Source organism: Cydia splendana, chromosome 8 (genome assembly GCF_910591565.1).
Source record: "Cydia splendana chromosome 8, ilCydSple1.2, whole genome shotgun sequence".
In the NCBI taxonomy this organism is placed as follows: Eukaryota; Metazoa; Arthropoda; class Insecta; order Lepidoptera; family Tortricidae; genus Cydia; species Cydia splendana.
In genome coordinates this window covers 1,995,272-2,010,936 of record NC_085967.1, presented here as the reverse complement: position 1 = coordinate 2,010,936, position 15,665 = coordinate 1,995,272, and the positions used below count along the sequence as shown (strand labels likewise).

At 35.7% G+C, this 15,665-nt stretch overlaps 1 protein-coding gene across 11 annotated transcripts in view; it reads left to right on the top strand.

Annotated features, from left to right (window-relative positions):
- Positions 1–15,665, top strand: part of LOC134792614 (disintegrin and metalloproteinase domain-containing protein 11) — a 721,926-nt gene that overhangs the window by 230,827 nt on the left and 475,434 nt on the right. For all 11 annotated transcript variants that reach the window (XM_063763848.1, XM_063763854.1, XM_063763849.1 and 8 more), the window contains one exon: positions 6,086–6,220. In XM_063763848.1, the coding sequence (XP_063619918.1) occupies positions 6,086–6,220 (135 nt within the window). The remainder of the gene's footprint in view (positions 1–6,085; positions 6,221–15,665) is intronic.

Genomic DNA, 15,665 nt, shown 5'->3' with positions numbered 1-15,665 from the left:
TTTCATTCATGCGTCACACGTCACTCATAAGCTTTTAACAATGCCTTAAAACTAAAAATTTAAAAATAAAAACTTTTACAAAAAAAAAAGAAAACCGACTTTAAAAAGGATGAAATAAAATATTATCCGTTTTTAAGTATATGCGTTACCAACTGATATGTTTGAAGTCGGTGCCACGACAAATAGTAACAATACCGGTCAAAAATAATCAGGTTTATGTCTATAATTCACATTACAACTTTACTAATATTATAATGGTGAAAGTAATTCTGTCTGTCTCTTTGTCACCTTTTCGGCTAAACAACTGCCATGTAAACTGGTGAAATTTGCCATGCACGTAAAAAGTTAAAGCCCTGTAGATGGTCCTTGGATTGTTTTATATTTTGGAATCAAGTTTTCTGGATAAGAGGCGGGAAATAACTCAGTCCCAATCCCACACCAGAGTACTATGGACAGTTCGAAAATTTGTAAAAATTGCTCTTTAAAAAACATATCGGCAATCGCATTGGTTTTATACTAGTACCGACAAACATGGTACGGACTGCGCCAAGGTGGCTTGACGGTGTGTTCTTAGGTATCTACAGAAAGTATGATAATTGCTGTCGTGTGGTGTAAGGTAGGTAATCCAACGTACATACACACATACATTCTTACACGTACATTCTTATCGAGTCACCCTAAAATCATGGTATGCTTCAAATTTGGCTTGGCACCGACTTCAAACATATCAGTTGGTAACGCATATACTTAAAAACGGATAATATTTTATTTCATCCTTTTTGAAGTCGGTTTTCTTTTTTTTTTGTAAAAGTTTTTTTATTATTAATACAAAGAATCCTAAATGCATCGTAATTGGTTATCTCTATGGGAGGCGGAGTTTAGCTCGCTCGTAGGATCGAGGTAAAATTTTTCTGAAGTGGTTCACCGGACATGCCCCCGATTGTACCTATTTAAGTACTCGCGATCATGTCGACATGTCGGTTCTTTATTATACTGTCATCCAGTGTCCTGTGGCTAGTCTCCGCGGGTCTCTTTGCAAAGACAGTTTATTTTGATAAAACGAACCTGCGATATTGAGACGGGGGGCATAATTGATGGTTCGAGCCGCAATTGTGCTTTGTATGGAAATGGGGACGATATTTAAATGGCTGCCGAATTGTGCTCGAATATTGTTAGTGATAATGCTTAGTAGTAAGTTAGGAAGGGTTGGCTTACAATTGGGGCCAATGGTGACATCGGGTGACAATGGTGTAGCGGTTTATGATGTATTGTCGATAAACTGTATCTTAATATGACTGATGACTAAGATGACTTAAATCAGTTTAACAATTGTGTCTGAAACACAATTTTAAGTTGTCATTTTAGTTAAATTGTGAATTAATAATGCCGGAGGTACTATGAGGGTACGGCACGTGGCTTATTAATTCACAATTCAAGTAAAATGTCCATTGTTAAATTGACTTAAGCTTAAACCAAAGAGGAGGTTGCGTATAAAGGTGCCGATAGGTTTGAGCATTCAGTGTTTTTAAGCAGATTCGGGGAATTGTTCGACATCGCTAGTAAATTCTTTTGTTCGCAAACATGCTCATTACAAGTGAATGCTCAAGTATATCAGCATCTTAATATTAATGCTAGTGGCTTAACCTCGAATGATGTCACGGTAATGCTGCGATGATGCTAATACCGTTTATTTCTTGCGTTTCTTGGAAGTTTCTTAGGTAATAGATACTTTCAAGACAATATACCTTAATGCTTAATTTCAAGAGAAACACTGCAGGAGCAAGATATAGTGTGAAGCATTAAGCATGTTTCCCCTTACTTTTTTTCTTATGTGCAGTTTTCAACATGTCTTTAAGCTTCTGGATCTAAGTGATAACACTACACATACGCATATACTTCGTAAATTTGGTAATAAGATTTAAAATGAATTAACCCAAAACAGTCTAAACAAATACATCTTTCAAAGTTCACTATCAACTCCAAGTTATCAAACGCTCGGAACCGATTCAGTAACTTGTCCCCAAGCAAACAGTCGCCCCGTTAGTCTTGCTCGCTAATGTAATTGCAACTGAACACTTCAATCAAACTTATGCGGAGTAAACCGTGATTTAAGGACGTTGAGATATACTTACTGTACTTCGAATTGGAGCTTGAAGAGGAACGTTCTAAACTGAAGTTAAGAGAAGCTTAGTTCACAGTTAATGTACAGCAGAAACTTCTGCTATTTATATTATATATTTATTATTAAATATTTTCACACACTTGCCAATGCGCTCTAAGCCCATTTCAAACCATGTTCTTCTGTTAGAAATAATAAAGTTTTGTGCGGTACACTAACAATAATCTCACGGATAACCATTGACGGAAGACAAGGCCTCGGGCAGGGTCGCCATGTGATTGTTGGAAATCGGTTGAAACAGTAAAATTACCTGCCTGGCATAAAAGGGCATTTAATTAATTGAAACATTTAACGTATAAATACATAGGTGTAGTAGTGAGCTCAGCGTCGGCGAAAGCTGGCGTGATACCGCTCTGGACTGAGTAAAGTGGCGTGCTCTTGTGTGGAGGCCAAGACTAATTTTGGGTCATCGCGCCAGCCAAGAATGTAGTAGTAGTAACGCGTGTTACATAACATAATATACTGTATCTCTGGGAAAAGATACAAAAATCTTCTCTTCTTAATTTGCAGCCCATTTGCTACCAAATTCTGAGTGTAGCCCTCTTCTAATGCACTCCATTCTCTGCTGTCTCATACAATTCGGCGAATCATAATTTATGTCAATGTTTTCTATGAAACAGCAGATTATTTTCGCAATACAAAATCAAACATATACATAATTATATCATTGTGTCATTCATTCATTCAAAACATCTAACAGTAGAGTAGGTATATACAATATATCAGTGATACTGATCTCACTTATTTCCAAATACAATAAACTTTTTGCAGTAGGTACCTACGTTATTGTATTCAGAAACAGTCCTGTTAAAATACCTTCAAAACGTTTTGAAGTACATTCGTATAAAATGTCGGCTTAATCTGAGTACATTTTGGGGTACACTCAGACGCAGATAAGGGTGGAACTTTTTCTATAAAATATCTCGCGCAAATCTTACGGAATTAAGTCGGGGCAGTTTGAGAATCTTTTCTTTTTTACGTGGAGGTGATTTTCGTTGGGGTCATTGTTGAATGTGGCGCAAGTGATAAAAGGTTTCAGAGGTTTGGTTCTTATTTACTAAAACAAAGAAAATTTTAAAGTAACATATTTCTCATCTATTTCCCATTATATCTGTTTCCGATATGATACTGATCTGTCATCGTCAAAAGTGACATTTCTTCAACCAAAAACACTTTTGACACTGACAGATCAGTATTATATCGGAAATAGATCAAATAACTGAAACTCGAATTGGCCTGTATGTCAATTCGCACTCGTGTCATGTTCTCAGGCTAAATGTACCACATTTTCTGAAATTGATTATATCTTTGTATCAGCAACTTGTTATTAACAAATTAGTACCTTTTTTTGCTTGAATAATGGCACGTATATTGTGCTCATTTGGTTGACAAACGTAAAATGCCCTTTTGTAAGTAAATCCTATTATCACTGTAGCTGTGGCGCGTCTGGTTGTGAAAACCCGCTTCAATCTGTTCTTTAAGGCACCGCCAGGGACCGGGTACTGTCCACGCGGGTCCTATAAACTGACAATTCAATTACAAATAACGTAAGGTACGGGACGTGGAGGGACCCACCCCAAGTTTCGACATTACAATTGATTTACTGCTGTTATTCTTATACTGTGGTATTTTCGGATTTTCCTTTTAATAACATGTTTAGAAAAAAATACGTTGAGAGTATTATGATTGAAAGTAATAGAGGAAGTTTGTGGATGACAATAATATGAGGTTCTGAAAATATATTCGTCACCACAGTAGAAATGGCGTTGTATGATTACAAAAGTGTAGTTGTTTGTGTTATTGTAGTATTTTTGGAGGCGTATTATGATTGTCATCTGATTTATTGCGAAACCTAGTTTTGATTGGAAAATTCCAGTTAAAACTAGTTTTCACCAAAGCCTTACTGAAAATTAGTTTTAAATAGGGTAAACGCATTTTCACCGAGGCCATACGGAAAACTAGTTTTAACTAGGGCAAAAGCGTTTTCACTAAAAACGGGTTTTCACGGTAACATTTTTACACTGAAAATGTGATAACTCAGGCTATTTGTTGCCGTGGTTTATAATTGAGTTTCCACCTTTACCAACATACTTTTAAAAGTTTAGGCTTCACAAAGCCAATATCCTGACACAGAATTGAAATACAAGTACCATAAAAATTCATAATCGTCAAAAAAATTGTTCATCCGTCGTAATAAATCGAGGTACGATATTAAAATTCAAAATGAAATGTCTCCAACGAATTAGATTTTATTAAATACCTAGGAGTTTTTTGCGGGAAAAAGACAAATATTCGTATCCGTTGTGGAATATTGTGCGCTGTTCTTGTTTGTCAGCTTTATGTTTTGAAATGTAAACACAGTTCGAAAGTTTAATCTGCAAATGGTCGCAACGTCCTCGGTGTGTATTTGTATACGTATATAAAACAGGAATATGATTCCATGATGACGTCGCCTTCCACATACGATACCCTCGTAGCGAGCAAAACCAAATGTTACCTTGAGTCATATTTGAAGTGTCTCGGTTTCTCCAGGATCCCATTATCAGGCGATAATGGGTCCAACTTTGCCCTGTCAATAAATATCGGGTAACAAACAAAAAATCTAAGATTCTGACGAATGGGGATCTTTCTACCTTTTTATGTCGATTATAAATGAAATAAGTGCCTCAGAATTGAAGCACAATGCTGAGCTTGGGCCTTTTTGCTGCAATTAATTATTTGTTTGTACTTATTTTTTTATGTGCGTTCGCAAATAAAATACTTTTCATTCTATCTTTCTTTAAAAAAAAAGAGGTAATTACAATTCTTAAAAATCTTAGTAAAATAAAATACATTAATCTATTTTAGTGTGACGTGAGAAAACAACAAGCTTCTAGCTTTCGTAAATATATCGTGTTATTTACCAAACCTTCATTATCAGTTTTTTCTTATTTTGTAAAGAATACGGCGTAGATTTATCTCGAAAAATACTCAGTGGTACAATAATGGCGCCTGCCGCTTCAACGACACCGAACAATCGCAACCACTGATTACTTGATTAGGATCTTTTAAATGATTCTTAGTAGGTATTTCGCAATTTTAAAATTTTTCCTCTTGAAAATTTTTGTGTTATATCTTGTTAATAGGTACAAAATACATTAGGAGCGAAATAAGGAGGGTACCTACTTAAATATTTATTATGAGAATTCTATAATTAATTAATGTTTTAAGAATGTTTTTTACTTACTAACTAACTAACGAATATTGCTCAGCGACCCAAAAAAGACGGTCTTGCCCTCCGAAACGAGAACACGCCACTTTTACCGATCCTGCGCCGTAATTGATACCTAATAAAAATTTAAATACCTCATTCGGGTGATTCTGAATCACTTCCAAATATAAGTAAATTTGAAATCCATGTTATCCTGGACGTCCTCTTGCATTAGTTAGTTTTTATTTATGTCTGTCTGTAAGGCGCGATATCCAACTAAGTCCAGCTACGGCATGGTCTGCCGCGCAAAAAATGTTGATACTTAACCAAGGGATCAAATGGTGCCTTTCACCCGAGTTAAACTCACATGTGTAAAAGAAAGGAGGAAAGTAAATTACTTACATGTGTATATTATTAAAAAAAACATGACCAAGTATTTAGACTTTTATAGTATTTCTTGAGCCTACTTTAAATTAACAATTAAGGGAAAATTATCGTTATTTATGGAATGTAGAGTTAAATACCAGAATGGGAATTGTACAACAAATTCATTTAAAACCAAATTTTAATTGCTTATCGATATCGTAAAAAATAAATAATACGAACTTTTAAAGCAAAAAGCCCTAGAGCAGAAACGTATCACTTACTGCATTCTTCATAGACCTACCTTCAGAGCATGAGAAATGAAAAAGTAATAAGAAATGTTTGTCCACCAGGTGAGGGGTACGGCGGGTGTGGGCGGCGGCGCGGCGCGGGCGGGGCGGGGTCGCGCGGCATGCGGCGGCGCCCGCTGCTGCCGCTGCTGCTGCTGGCGCTGCTGCGCGCGCACGGCCTGCTCGCCGCCTCCGGAGGTCAGTGGATATTAACTGCAACTATTCACGCAGACTATATAGTCTGTATCTTTAGGTATTGAAATAAAAGTAAACAAACAATTTGTACATTTTCGGCAGTTATAACATTTATTGGTTAACCGATCAATTACATATTCGCCTGGATTAGTCACTGAAGGACCTGACTTTAACCTACATTATTTGATCATGTAATGTTTTCATCTACCTTCAACTGGTTTAAGGAGCCATTTGAGGGTAGATTTTGTTTACTTTTATTTAAATACCTAAAGATACAGAGTATAGATAATGTGTTTAAAATAAAAGAGATTACCAATCAAGCACACCAAAGAAAATCGTTTAATGGCCGATTGCATCATACGACTCGCCCTAAGTCTAGTTATTTTGACTTGCCCATCCATACTGCAATGGGTTGTTAACTCGACGTTTTTATATATGAATGGATTAGCAGATCAACCCTTGAGACTAGGTTTACTAGCATGCAACAAAACTCGAGCTTTACTGATTTTACGGTTACTAGTCCACTCCTCAAAACTAAAGCACTAAACATTTAAAGATGATGAATAAATAGATCGATCTAAATTAATGCTTTTTAATACCTGCTGTGTGCACGTTATTCTTATTTCAAATCTGTGGTTGTTAAATATAGTACACGATTATTTTGATCAAACACTTGTAACTAGGTCAAATTGACGTGCCTTGCGCTTTGCATCGGCAACACCATCGTATAATTTCTAACCTCAAATCTCTGCGGATCAGATTCTAATTGCATGGATGTCTAAGAGACTATCCCATAGTGCATTCAACTTGTTAACTAGCCCTTTAGCTGGCTTCGAACGTCTCGGAGCCTCAGTGATGTATGCCTCAACGTAATCCGGGCAAGTCGCCTTCAATTAATATAATGCCTTGTGAACTGATAGGGATTATCTCCGTCAGGCCTACGGAGGTTTCGTAGGAGGTTGCATTGCATCTTTGAGTATCTACTAGGTGATATCTACGCTATCACTTGGCTCGAGAGACTTATAAAAAAATAAAAATAAAGCGTTTATTCACAAATCTTGCTTAAAGTGTCATTCTATGGAACTTGCTAACTATGTAAACAAAGGTCACTAGTAAATTCATCATTCACAGACAATTTTAATATGGCCATTTGTTTACATAGTTAGAAAGTTCCATAAAATGACACTCTACAACTAATTACATAATTATATTCTTCTGCCAAACCACAGAGTGATAATAGCCTATTTATTTGATTTGCATAATCACTAAGTTTTACAAACGCAGCTTCCATTTTGTTTATACTTTACTACGTCCAAGTAAAATATTAACAAAATTGAGCATCAACGGTGAAGTTAGGGTTATAGTTTCGAAATGATTCCAATATTGACAAAGAGGTTTAGTTGAGATACATCACTCGGGCGACTGACGTGTCGCAAACGGTTCAACGGTCGCCTGACAGGACACGATAGGCGACTAGATCGATGCGACATTTCCTTGTCACCTGCAATAATATGTTGCATAAATATCTGAAAAATATCTGACACGATCTTATTTGTAGAGCCATAAGAGCGCGACACATATTTATGCGGCCTTCGAAGAGTAACATATTTTTGCAGCAGTATAGGATGGTCGGGCTAATCGACATGACAGTGCGACAATTTTACACAGATCGACCTAGTCAAACCGTAGGCTCAACAAGGCTAGACAGGGTTGAGTGGAGGAAGCGAGGGGAGGCCTTTGCCCAGCAGTGGGACACAAAACTAGTCTAATAAAAAAATACTTATATACATAGAAAACATCCATACTCAGGAACAAATATTTGTTATACCACACAAATAAATGCCCTTACCAGGCTTCGAAGCCAGGACCTCTCCTGCTTCGGCTAAGAGGCCGTCAAATAATAATAATAACAGTTATATTTTTAATCGCACGGTCAGTCTGATTCAATTAGTTTACCTATTCAAAATTGACTTCGAAATAATATGCTGCAAGTGCTGTGCTGTGTCTATGTATACGCTATACAAGGAGGTATAAGGTATAGGTACTTAGAGACTGTGCGGAAAGAGAAGAGTCGTGAAATGTATAGAATCCAATACATTCTACACGAGTCGTACGACCGACTCTTCTCTTTCCGCACAGACTCTACATGCTTTTAACAAAATTCCACTTCCATTCTCCATGACATATAAGTAAAAAGAATCTTTGAATAACTTAAACCGCTATCGAATAGAATCGATTATTCTTAACCGAATGTGATAAATGCTTCTTTGGGTAGTTAATGATGGTTCCACTCTCAGTTTTCTCAAACCAAATGGGAGTAAATACAATTTATTCTCAAATGCACATAAAACATTCTGATAGAATGTACGAAGGGACATATTTACTTGATTCAGGAGCGAAAATGCGACCTATTGATTTTGAAAGAAACTAAGTTAGTATCAGAAGGTAGTATGCGAGATCGATGCTCGAGTGTAGATAAGGCTTTTCGTAGATTACACTGTGTATTGCTATTCGTTATTTCTGTTCAGCGAATCAAGTTCTTGGGCGAGCCACCTTAATATGAACTTTATTAGAATATGCATAGCTATACGTTGTCTGGTCTAGTGGGTTGTGACCCTGCCTATGAAGCCGAGAGTCCCGGGTTCAAATCCTGGTAAGGGCATTTATTTGTGTGATGAGCACGAATATTTTTGTTCTTGAGTCATGGATGTATTCTGTATATTTTACATAACATCGTTGTCTAAGTATCCACAACACAAGCCTTATTTGAGCTTGATGTGGCACTTAGTCAATTTGTGTAATAATGTCCTATAATATTTAGACTTATAGTCGGGGAAAAATGGTTGGACATTTGATACGGCACGACAACTTCTATAAATCCATCATTGAAGGCGAGATAAAAGGAAAGAGAGGCAGGGGCAGACCAAGACGTAGCTACGTAGACCAAATAAAAGAAGAAGCTGGCGTCCTGCCGTATCATCAAGAGGTCAAGGATCTGGCATACGAGAGGGAGAAATGGAAAGTACTCCACCGACAAGAGGATAACTCTTAAATAGAAGAAGAAGAATATTTATTTATTATGCATAGTCAAATAGAACTTATACAGGTTGATCCTTACTGACGCTTAACAAGCACTGATACATCAGCCGGCGTTATCGCGGTGTAGTAAATGCGTTGCGGACGACGACAAATGGGGCCGACGTCCGCGCCGTACCATGTCAGCGGTTTGGGCTTAGGTGAGCTGATGGATTTGGATGACGTCAGCGCGTTCAGTTTGTACTGGAGTCTGTCTAGATCATAAAAAACGACTGCTGGAGTATAAAACATAATTAGGCCGTGAAATGCCCAACACGGTTTGTTAAGGCATTTTTCTAACTGTATCAGTTAGAAAAATGCTTTCATTACGATTCTAACTAAAAATAATGTCTTGTTGTCTTGAACGTTGATTAAACCAATAGCTATCAATTTGTATGTATTATCATATATATTCACACTTACAATGTATCTTATCGTGAAGAAATTCTTGGTTTTACTTAAAAAGTAGAGGTATTCGATTATTTCAATAAATATTTTCCACTCCGCCGTGTTCGAATTTCTGAAACCAGCAGGCAGTTTTATTGTAATCTGCAGTTTTATAACGTATAACAAATCAATGGACACCCTTTCGTAAAAAAGTTGAAAGAGATACGTCTTTTGCTTCTCAAAGTGTGTGACATAATTTAATACCATTGTAGAAAACAAATAACACCAAATTACTCTCCTAACGAACTTTTGTATTCAAACCGATCGTCCAGGCACCTTCTAAAATTCAAGGCAGTTAATTAAAAGAAAATGAAAAAATTATGAGGAAAAGTATGCAAATTAGCTCAGGAAATTATACCCTCGGATTTATTTTAGAAAAGTCCAAATAACGCTTTTTACGCGGGAGCCGTTTGAATGAAAATATTGGCCAGTAAAAGTAATTTATATACGAAAATTTAAGAATTATGTAGACAGAAAGTTTTGAAATCTTTGGCTTTATTTTATAAACAAATTTTATAGATTTATGTCACACAAAATGGAGGTTCATCCCAATACTTTTATCAAAGACATATGTAACTTCATATAAGATGAATAAAGTCTAAGGAAAAAACGTGCCTCGGAAATCAAGAAAAAGTCATTCTCGGATAGATGGCGCACACACCTTTGGCCTATGGTCGGCTAGATGGCTTGACGACACCGTTTCATATTTAACAATTTTAACACATAGATATCAGTGAATGAACATGGGTCAAAATGATATAAAAATAATAAAATCATTTGTCCATATATATACATTTTTTTGATAATTTTATACGTTTTCATTTTGAGTTTTAGTCGTGTGTCCATAACTAGATGGCAGTAAATTTACTGTGACTACAAAATTTACTATGACAGGACCCCTCTATACTATCTATTCTCTTTGCTTTTATTAACGAAATATTGTACTGTATCTCTATTTGTGTAGTTTAAGCCAGCCAACACTTACAGTCGGTTTTTTAAGTGAAATTATGTGAATAAAATCCACTGTGTATCTATCTAACACAGTAGCCATTCCTTTTCCCAAAATTTCAATCCAAGACGTGTTTGGACGTCCGCCAGGCGAGAGTGGGGGCGTGCCAAAATGGAACACAACAAAATTTGCAATGTAAGTGAAAACGTTAAAATGTTTTAATAACTTTAGCGACGACTTTACGACCTATTTGTTGGAAGGCACTTAATATAAACAAGTAGCCTTACGAGTAATGCCTTGAGCGAGTTCGTTTCTGGGAACACGCTTTCGACTCTGAAATTCTGAGCTTTTGTACGGAATTATGGGTTTACTGTTTAATGTTTGGAGTACCTGTTGACTTATGAAGCATGTCTATTTATTTTCTAGGTCGTTAAATAATCAATTATTTGAATTATAACACGCAAGTGCAGACAATTAAACGTAACCACGCCATTACATCGTTTATTAAATGGTGAATTGTTTTAATTAATTTTTTTAACTATAAGGTATTTGTAATAGGTCTTTTTGCCTGAATCAAAATTAAATAAATAAGTGCCACAGCGGACATTCTACTCTTACTTTTTATTTTTTAAATTTAATCTCCAAAACTGTTCTTTACAAGTATTTAATTTATAAGGTTCGATAAAAATAATACAGTATAATGAGTAACATAAAAAGATTAAAAACTAAAATTTATTAGGCAATAACTAAAGTTTAATCTGATTTTAATATTTTTTGGTTTTAAATGCACCGCCTACAATCTTGTTTGCTTTGCCCTAAGGTTGGCTGGAGAATGCCGCATGGTGTCATGGTATTAAATTTGCCTTTTGTTTAAGTTTTTCCTTTGTGCAATAGGGTATTTTCCTACTAGTCAAATCAGCTACTTTTTTAGAACTGTCAAAACGATTTGCTAACATGGAATTTATATGAAACATTACATCGTGACGTCACGGTCAACTCACCTACTTTTTATATTTCTATCCGATTTATTAAATAGAACTTGTGTTTAAAAACAACTCCTATCTGTGTTTGTCTAATAATTAACTGGTGCTTTATTTCATGCACGGTGTAAAATAATTTATTTTAAATACAGTATAATACCCTATTATAAATCAACATTTAATCTATTAAAACCAAATGTTTCAGTAATATAATATATGAATTCATTGTATTGTAGTACTAGTGAATTGCTTTCGTACATTAATTATTACATAAATCTAGATTAATAACCAAAAAGCCACATAATTCACTTTAATACGGAGCCTAGATGCTAAACCTAATTAAAATAATGAGCTCCAGCCCTCGCTTAGTAAAACTAGATGCCGGATTTATTCAGGGTTTTCGGGGCATATAAATTAATTGTGTATATTTTTAGTGGCCCGATATGCAGATGGGAGGGATAGGGCTTCGATACGTTGGGCTAATGGGCAATTCATAGTCCCCGGGAGCGACGGTACACGTCGGTGTAAATAAATTGCCTTGTGCTTTTAAGGATGTATGAATATATCAATTGGAATATAAACTTCGTAGGTAGGTACTTTCAATTATATATTTATTTATTTAGTTAAACTTTATTGCACAAAATATATACAATGTACAAATATGTCTGCTGTAACCAATTTTTTTTACAATAAAATGTGTATTACTTACTTTGAAAACAATAACTATTTAATATGAGGACTATGAGGAGAAATATATACGTTATTTATAAAATGTTACCAATAAGCAGATGTACATACTTTACATAAGGTTACTAATCAAGGTTCACCTTTTAGGTTTCCGTGGTCAACTGGAACTTAATTTCTCAATGACTGTTTGTATGTCGTCTGGAACTTACCTCAAAGATGACCTTTATTACCGGAAAGCTGTTATTTGCTATCATTTAAAATCTCGTAACCTAAGGGTGAAATTTTCGCTTCATTTTCGTGATAGTTTTTATATAAAATATTCTTATAAGAAAATGTTATCCCTGCATCCTAATAAAGTGGCAAAATTAATAAAAAGAAAACTAATTCAGGACGTCTCGTTCACACTCTTAGTCTCTAAAGACGCAACTCACAGCATTTTCACATTGTTTGTATAGCTTACCTGCACATTGATTATGGCGCTACAATAGCCAGGGTTCGTAAACATAAACGTACCATACGAGTAGCTGTCGCATCCATCTTCATGAAAGGCAAGTAACATCAGCGGCTTGGGCTATCCGTCGTTAGTTATTTACATCGGCTGTTCGGCACGCATAATGCGGCTTCATCAGAATGGTAATAGCCCGAGGGTGTGCATAATTATTGAGTCCATTATTTGGCAACGGTGTTGAGAAAGTGCTGTCAACATCTGACCTAAAGTATTCTTAGTCATTGGTTAAGGTAAAATAATTAAATTACCTAATAGGTAAAATTGTTAAGGTAGCACCCAGGTCTTTATGAAAATGTATTTAAATCAAATTATTTTTAGTATTAAAAAAAAAACGAGACACACTCCGCATTGTATGTTGTAACGGCTAGAAGTAAATAATACACACAGTTGAAAAAATGCATAATAACCCACTTCATGAATGGACTTTATTCATAAAGCGGGTACCTATGCACTTTTACGACTGTCTGTACATGCACCACCTGACCAGTTAGGTTCTGAACTTTTAGGATTGGCATTGGCACACTGCTATTATGATCGCGTTTAGAATAAAAAATCACCATAAAAAATATTTTCCATGAACCATTAAATAGCGGAAAACTAATTATAACCATCAACCAAAACAGTACGTAGGTAGGTACCTAGTGTAAAACAATTACTCTAACAATAGTCTATGATTTTAAAAGGCTACAAATATAATGACCACCAAAAAATACTTTGGTACCCTAAATAAAAAAATCATGCTTACCAAAAAAAATTACTGAACACCAAAAAAATAAGGCCTAAAAATACAAAAGTACCACCATTTTAATTACGACTGCACTTCAAATTGTATTCAAATACCAAATATATTGAATGATCACCAAAAATCATTAATGATCACCAAATCTTGAAGACCAAATTAATGCGATATTTTCACCTAAATAAACCACTATGATTACCAAAAAATGTATACATATTACCAAATAAAGTAAACTGATGCCAAAATTACTAGCCCCTCCCGCTTAACCCCCCGTACCCCGCACCGCATACCTACCTTACCTAATCTACTTTTCTAGTAGCATTTCGTTATGCTACTAGAAAAGTAAGTCAAACTGCTATCAGTTAAGTGGGTTAGGTTAGCACTGCGACACTTACAGAAACGAAATGGTACTAGAAAAGTAGGTTAGGTTAGGTTTGAACTGCGACCTTTACAGAAACGAAATGCTATTATAAAAGTGGGTTAGGTTAGGTTAGAACTGCGATCCTCACAGAACCGAAATGCTACTAAAAAGTGGGCTAGGTTAAGTTTCAACTGTTACCCATACAGATACGAAATGCTACTAGAAAAGTGGGTTAGGTTAGGTTTGAACTGCGACCCATACAGAAACGAAATGCTACTAGAAAAGTGGGTTAGGTTTGCTATCCTATTAAAGCAAATGACTCCAAAATAATCATTCTTCTAGAAACGAAATGCTACTAAAAAAGTGGGTTAGGTTAGGTTTGAACTGCGCCCCATACAGAACCAAACTGCTATCAGAAAAGTGGGTTAGGTTAGGTTTGAACTGCGACCCTTACAGAAACCAAATGCTACTAGAAAAATGGGTTAGGTTAGGTTTGGACTGCGACCCTTACAGAAAAGAAATGCTACTAGAAAAGTGGGTTAGGTTAGGTTTGAACTGCGACCCTTACAGAAAAGAAATGCTACTAGAAAAGTGGGTTAGGTTAGGTTTGAACTGCGAACCTTGAAGAAAAGAAATGCTACTAGAAAAGTGGGTTAGGTTAGGTTTGAACTGCGACCCTTACAGAAACCAAATGCTACTAGAAAAATGGGTTAGGTTAGGTTTGAACTGCGACCCTTACAGAAAAGAAATGCTACTAGAAAAGTGGGTTAGGTTAGGTAGAAACGAAATGCTACTAGAAAAGTGGGTTAGGTTAGGTTTGAACTGCGACTAGAGATGGGTAACTACCCGGGTAAATACCCGAGAGCGGGTATTTACCCGGTAAATACCCGATATTTACCTACCCGCGGGTAAATACGCGGGTATTTTCGTTTTTCTTCTAAATTTGATGTGTTTAATGGTATGTGAGTATAAATAAGATTAATTTAAGTATTTTTTTACAATGTTAGATAAAATGTATGTTCAAACTAATTACGAAAAGGTTGCTATGAGGTGAAGTTCGATTTTAACATATCAGTCCAATTATGAAAATCGTGTAAAATCATTCCCTGGCTTCCGGAAATGTTTTAAAATGCTTTTAATATACATTAGAAAGATGAAAATAAAGAATACTTATGAATGATAATAAAAAAAAATTGTGCAGTATCCCAACTTGTGAAGCTTATAAGTCAAACACAGTTAGTTTTAGGACAAAAATGTATATAACCTTTTTTGTAGAAAATTATGTCTACTTAAGTTTGTACATACAACACTTTTCGATATTAATGACAGATTCCAAGAAATATGAAAAAGTTCACTTTTTCCCCCCTCCCCCCAACCGCACCCCCCGCCGACCGAAGTTGGAATGTGTATTATCAACGTATAAGTACGATAATTTACTCAAGTCTAATAAAAATACTCTTATGACGGCCTTTTTTAATATTTATTAAAATTGTACTAAAAATTCCTAAGTTACAACTGCAACTGCAACTAAACCATTTCTTTTTAAATGACACACAATAATTACAGCCATTAACTCGGTTTATATCTCCACTTTAACACAAATCGACATGTGCAACAAGAAATGAATCTACCCGTCCATTTGGGTAGATACGGGTAAATACCGGGTAGATGGGTATTTACCGGGTATTTACCTGGGTGGGTA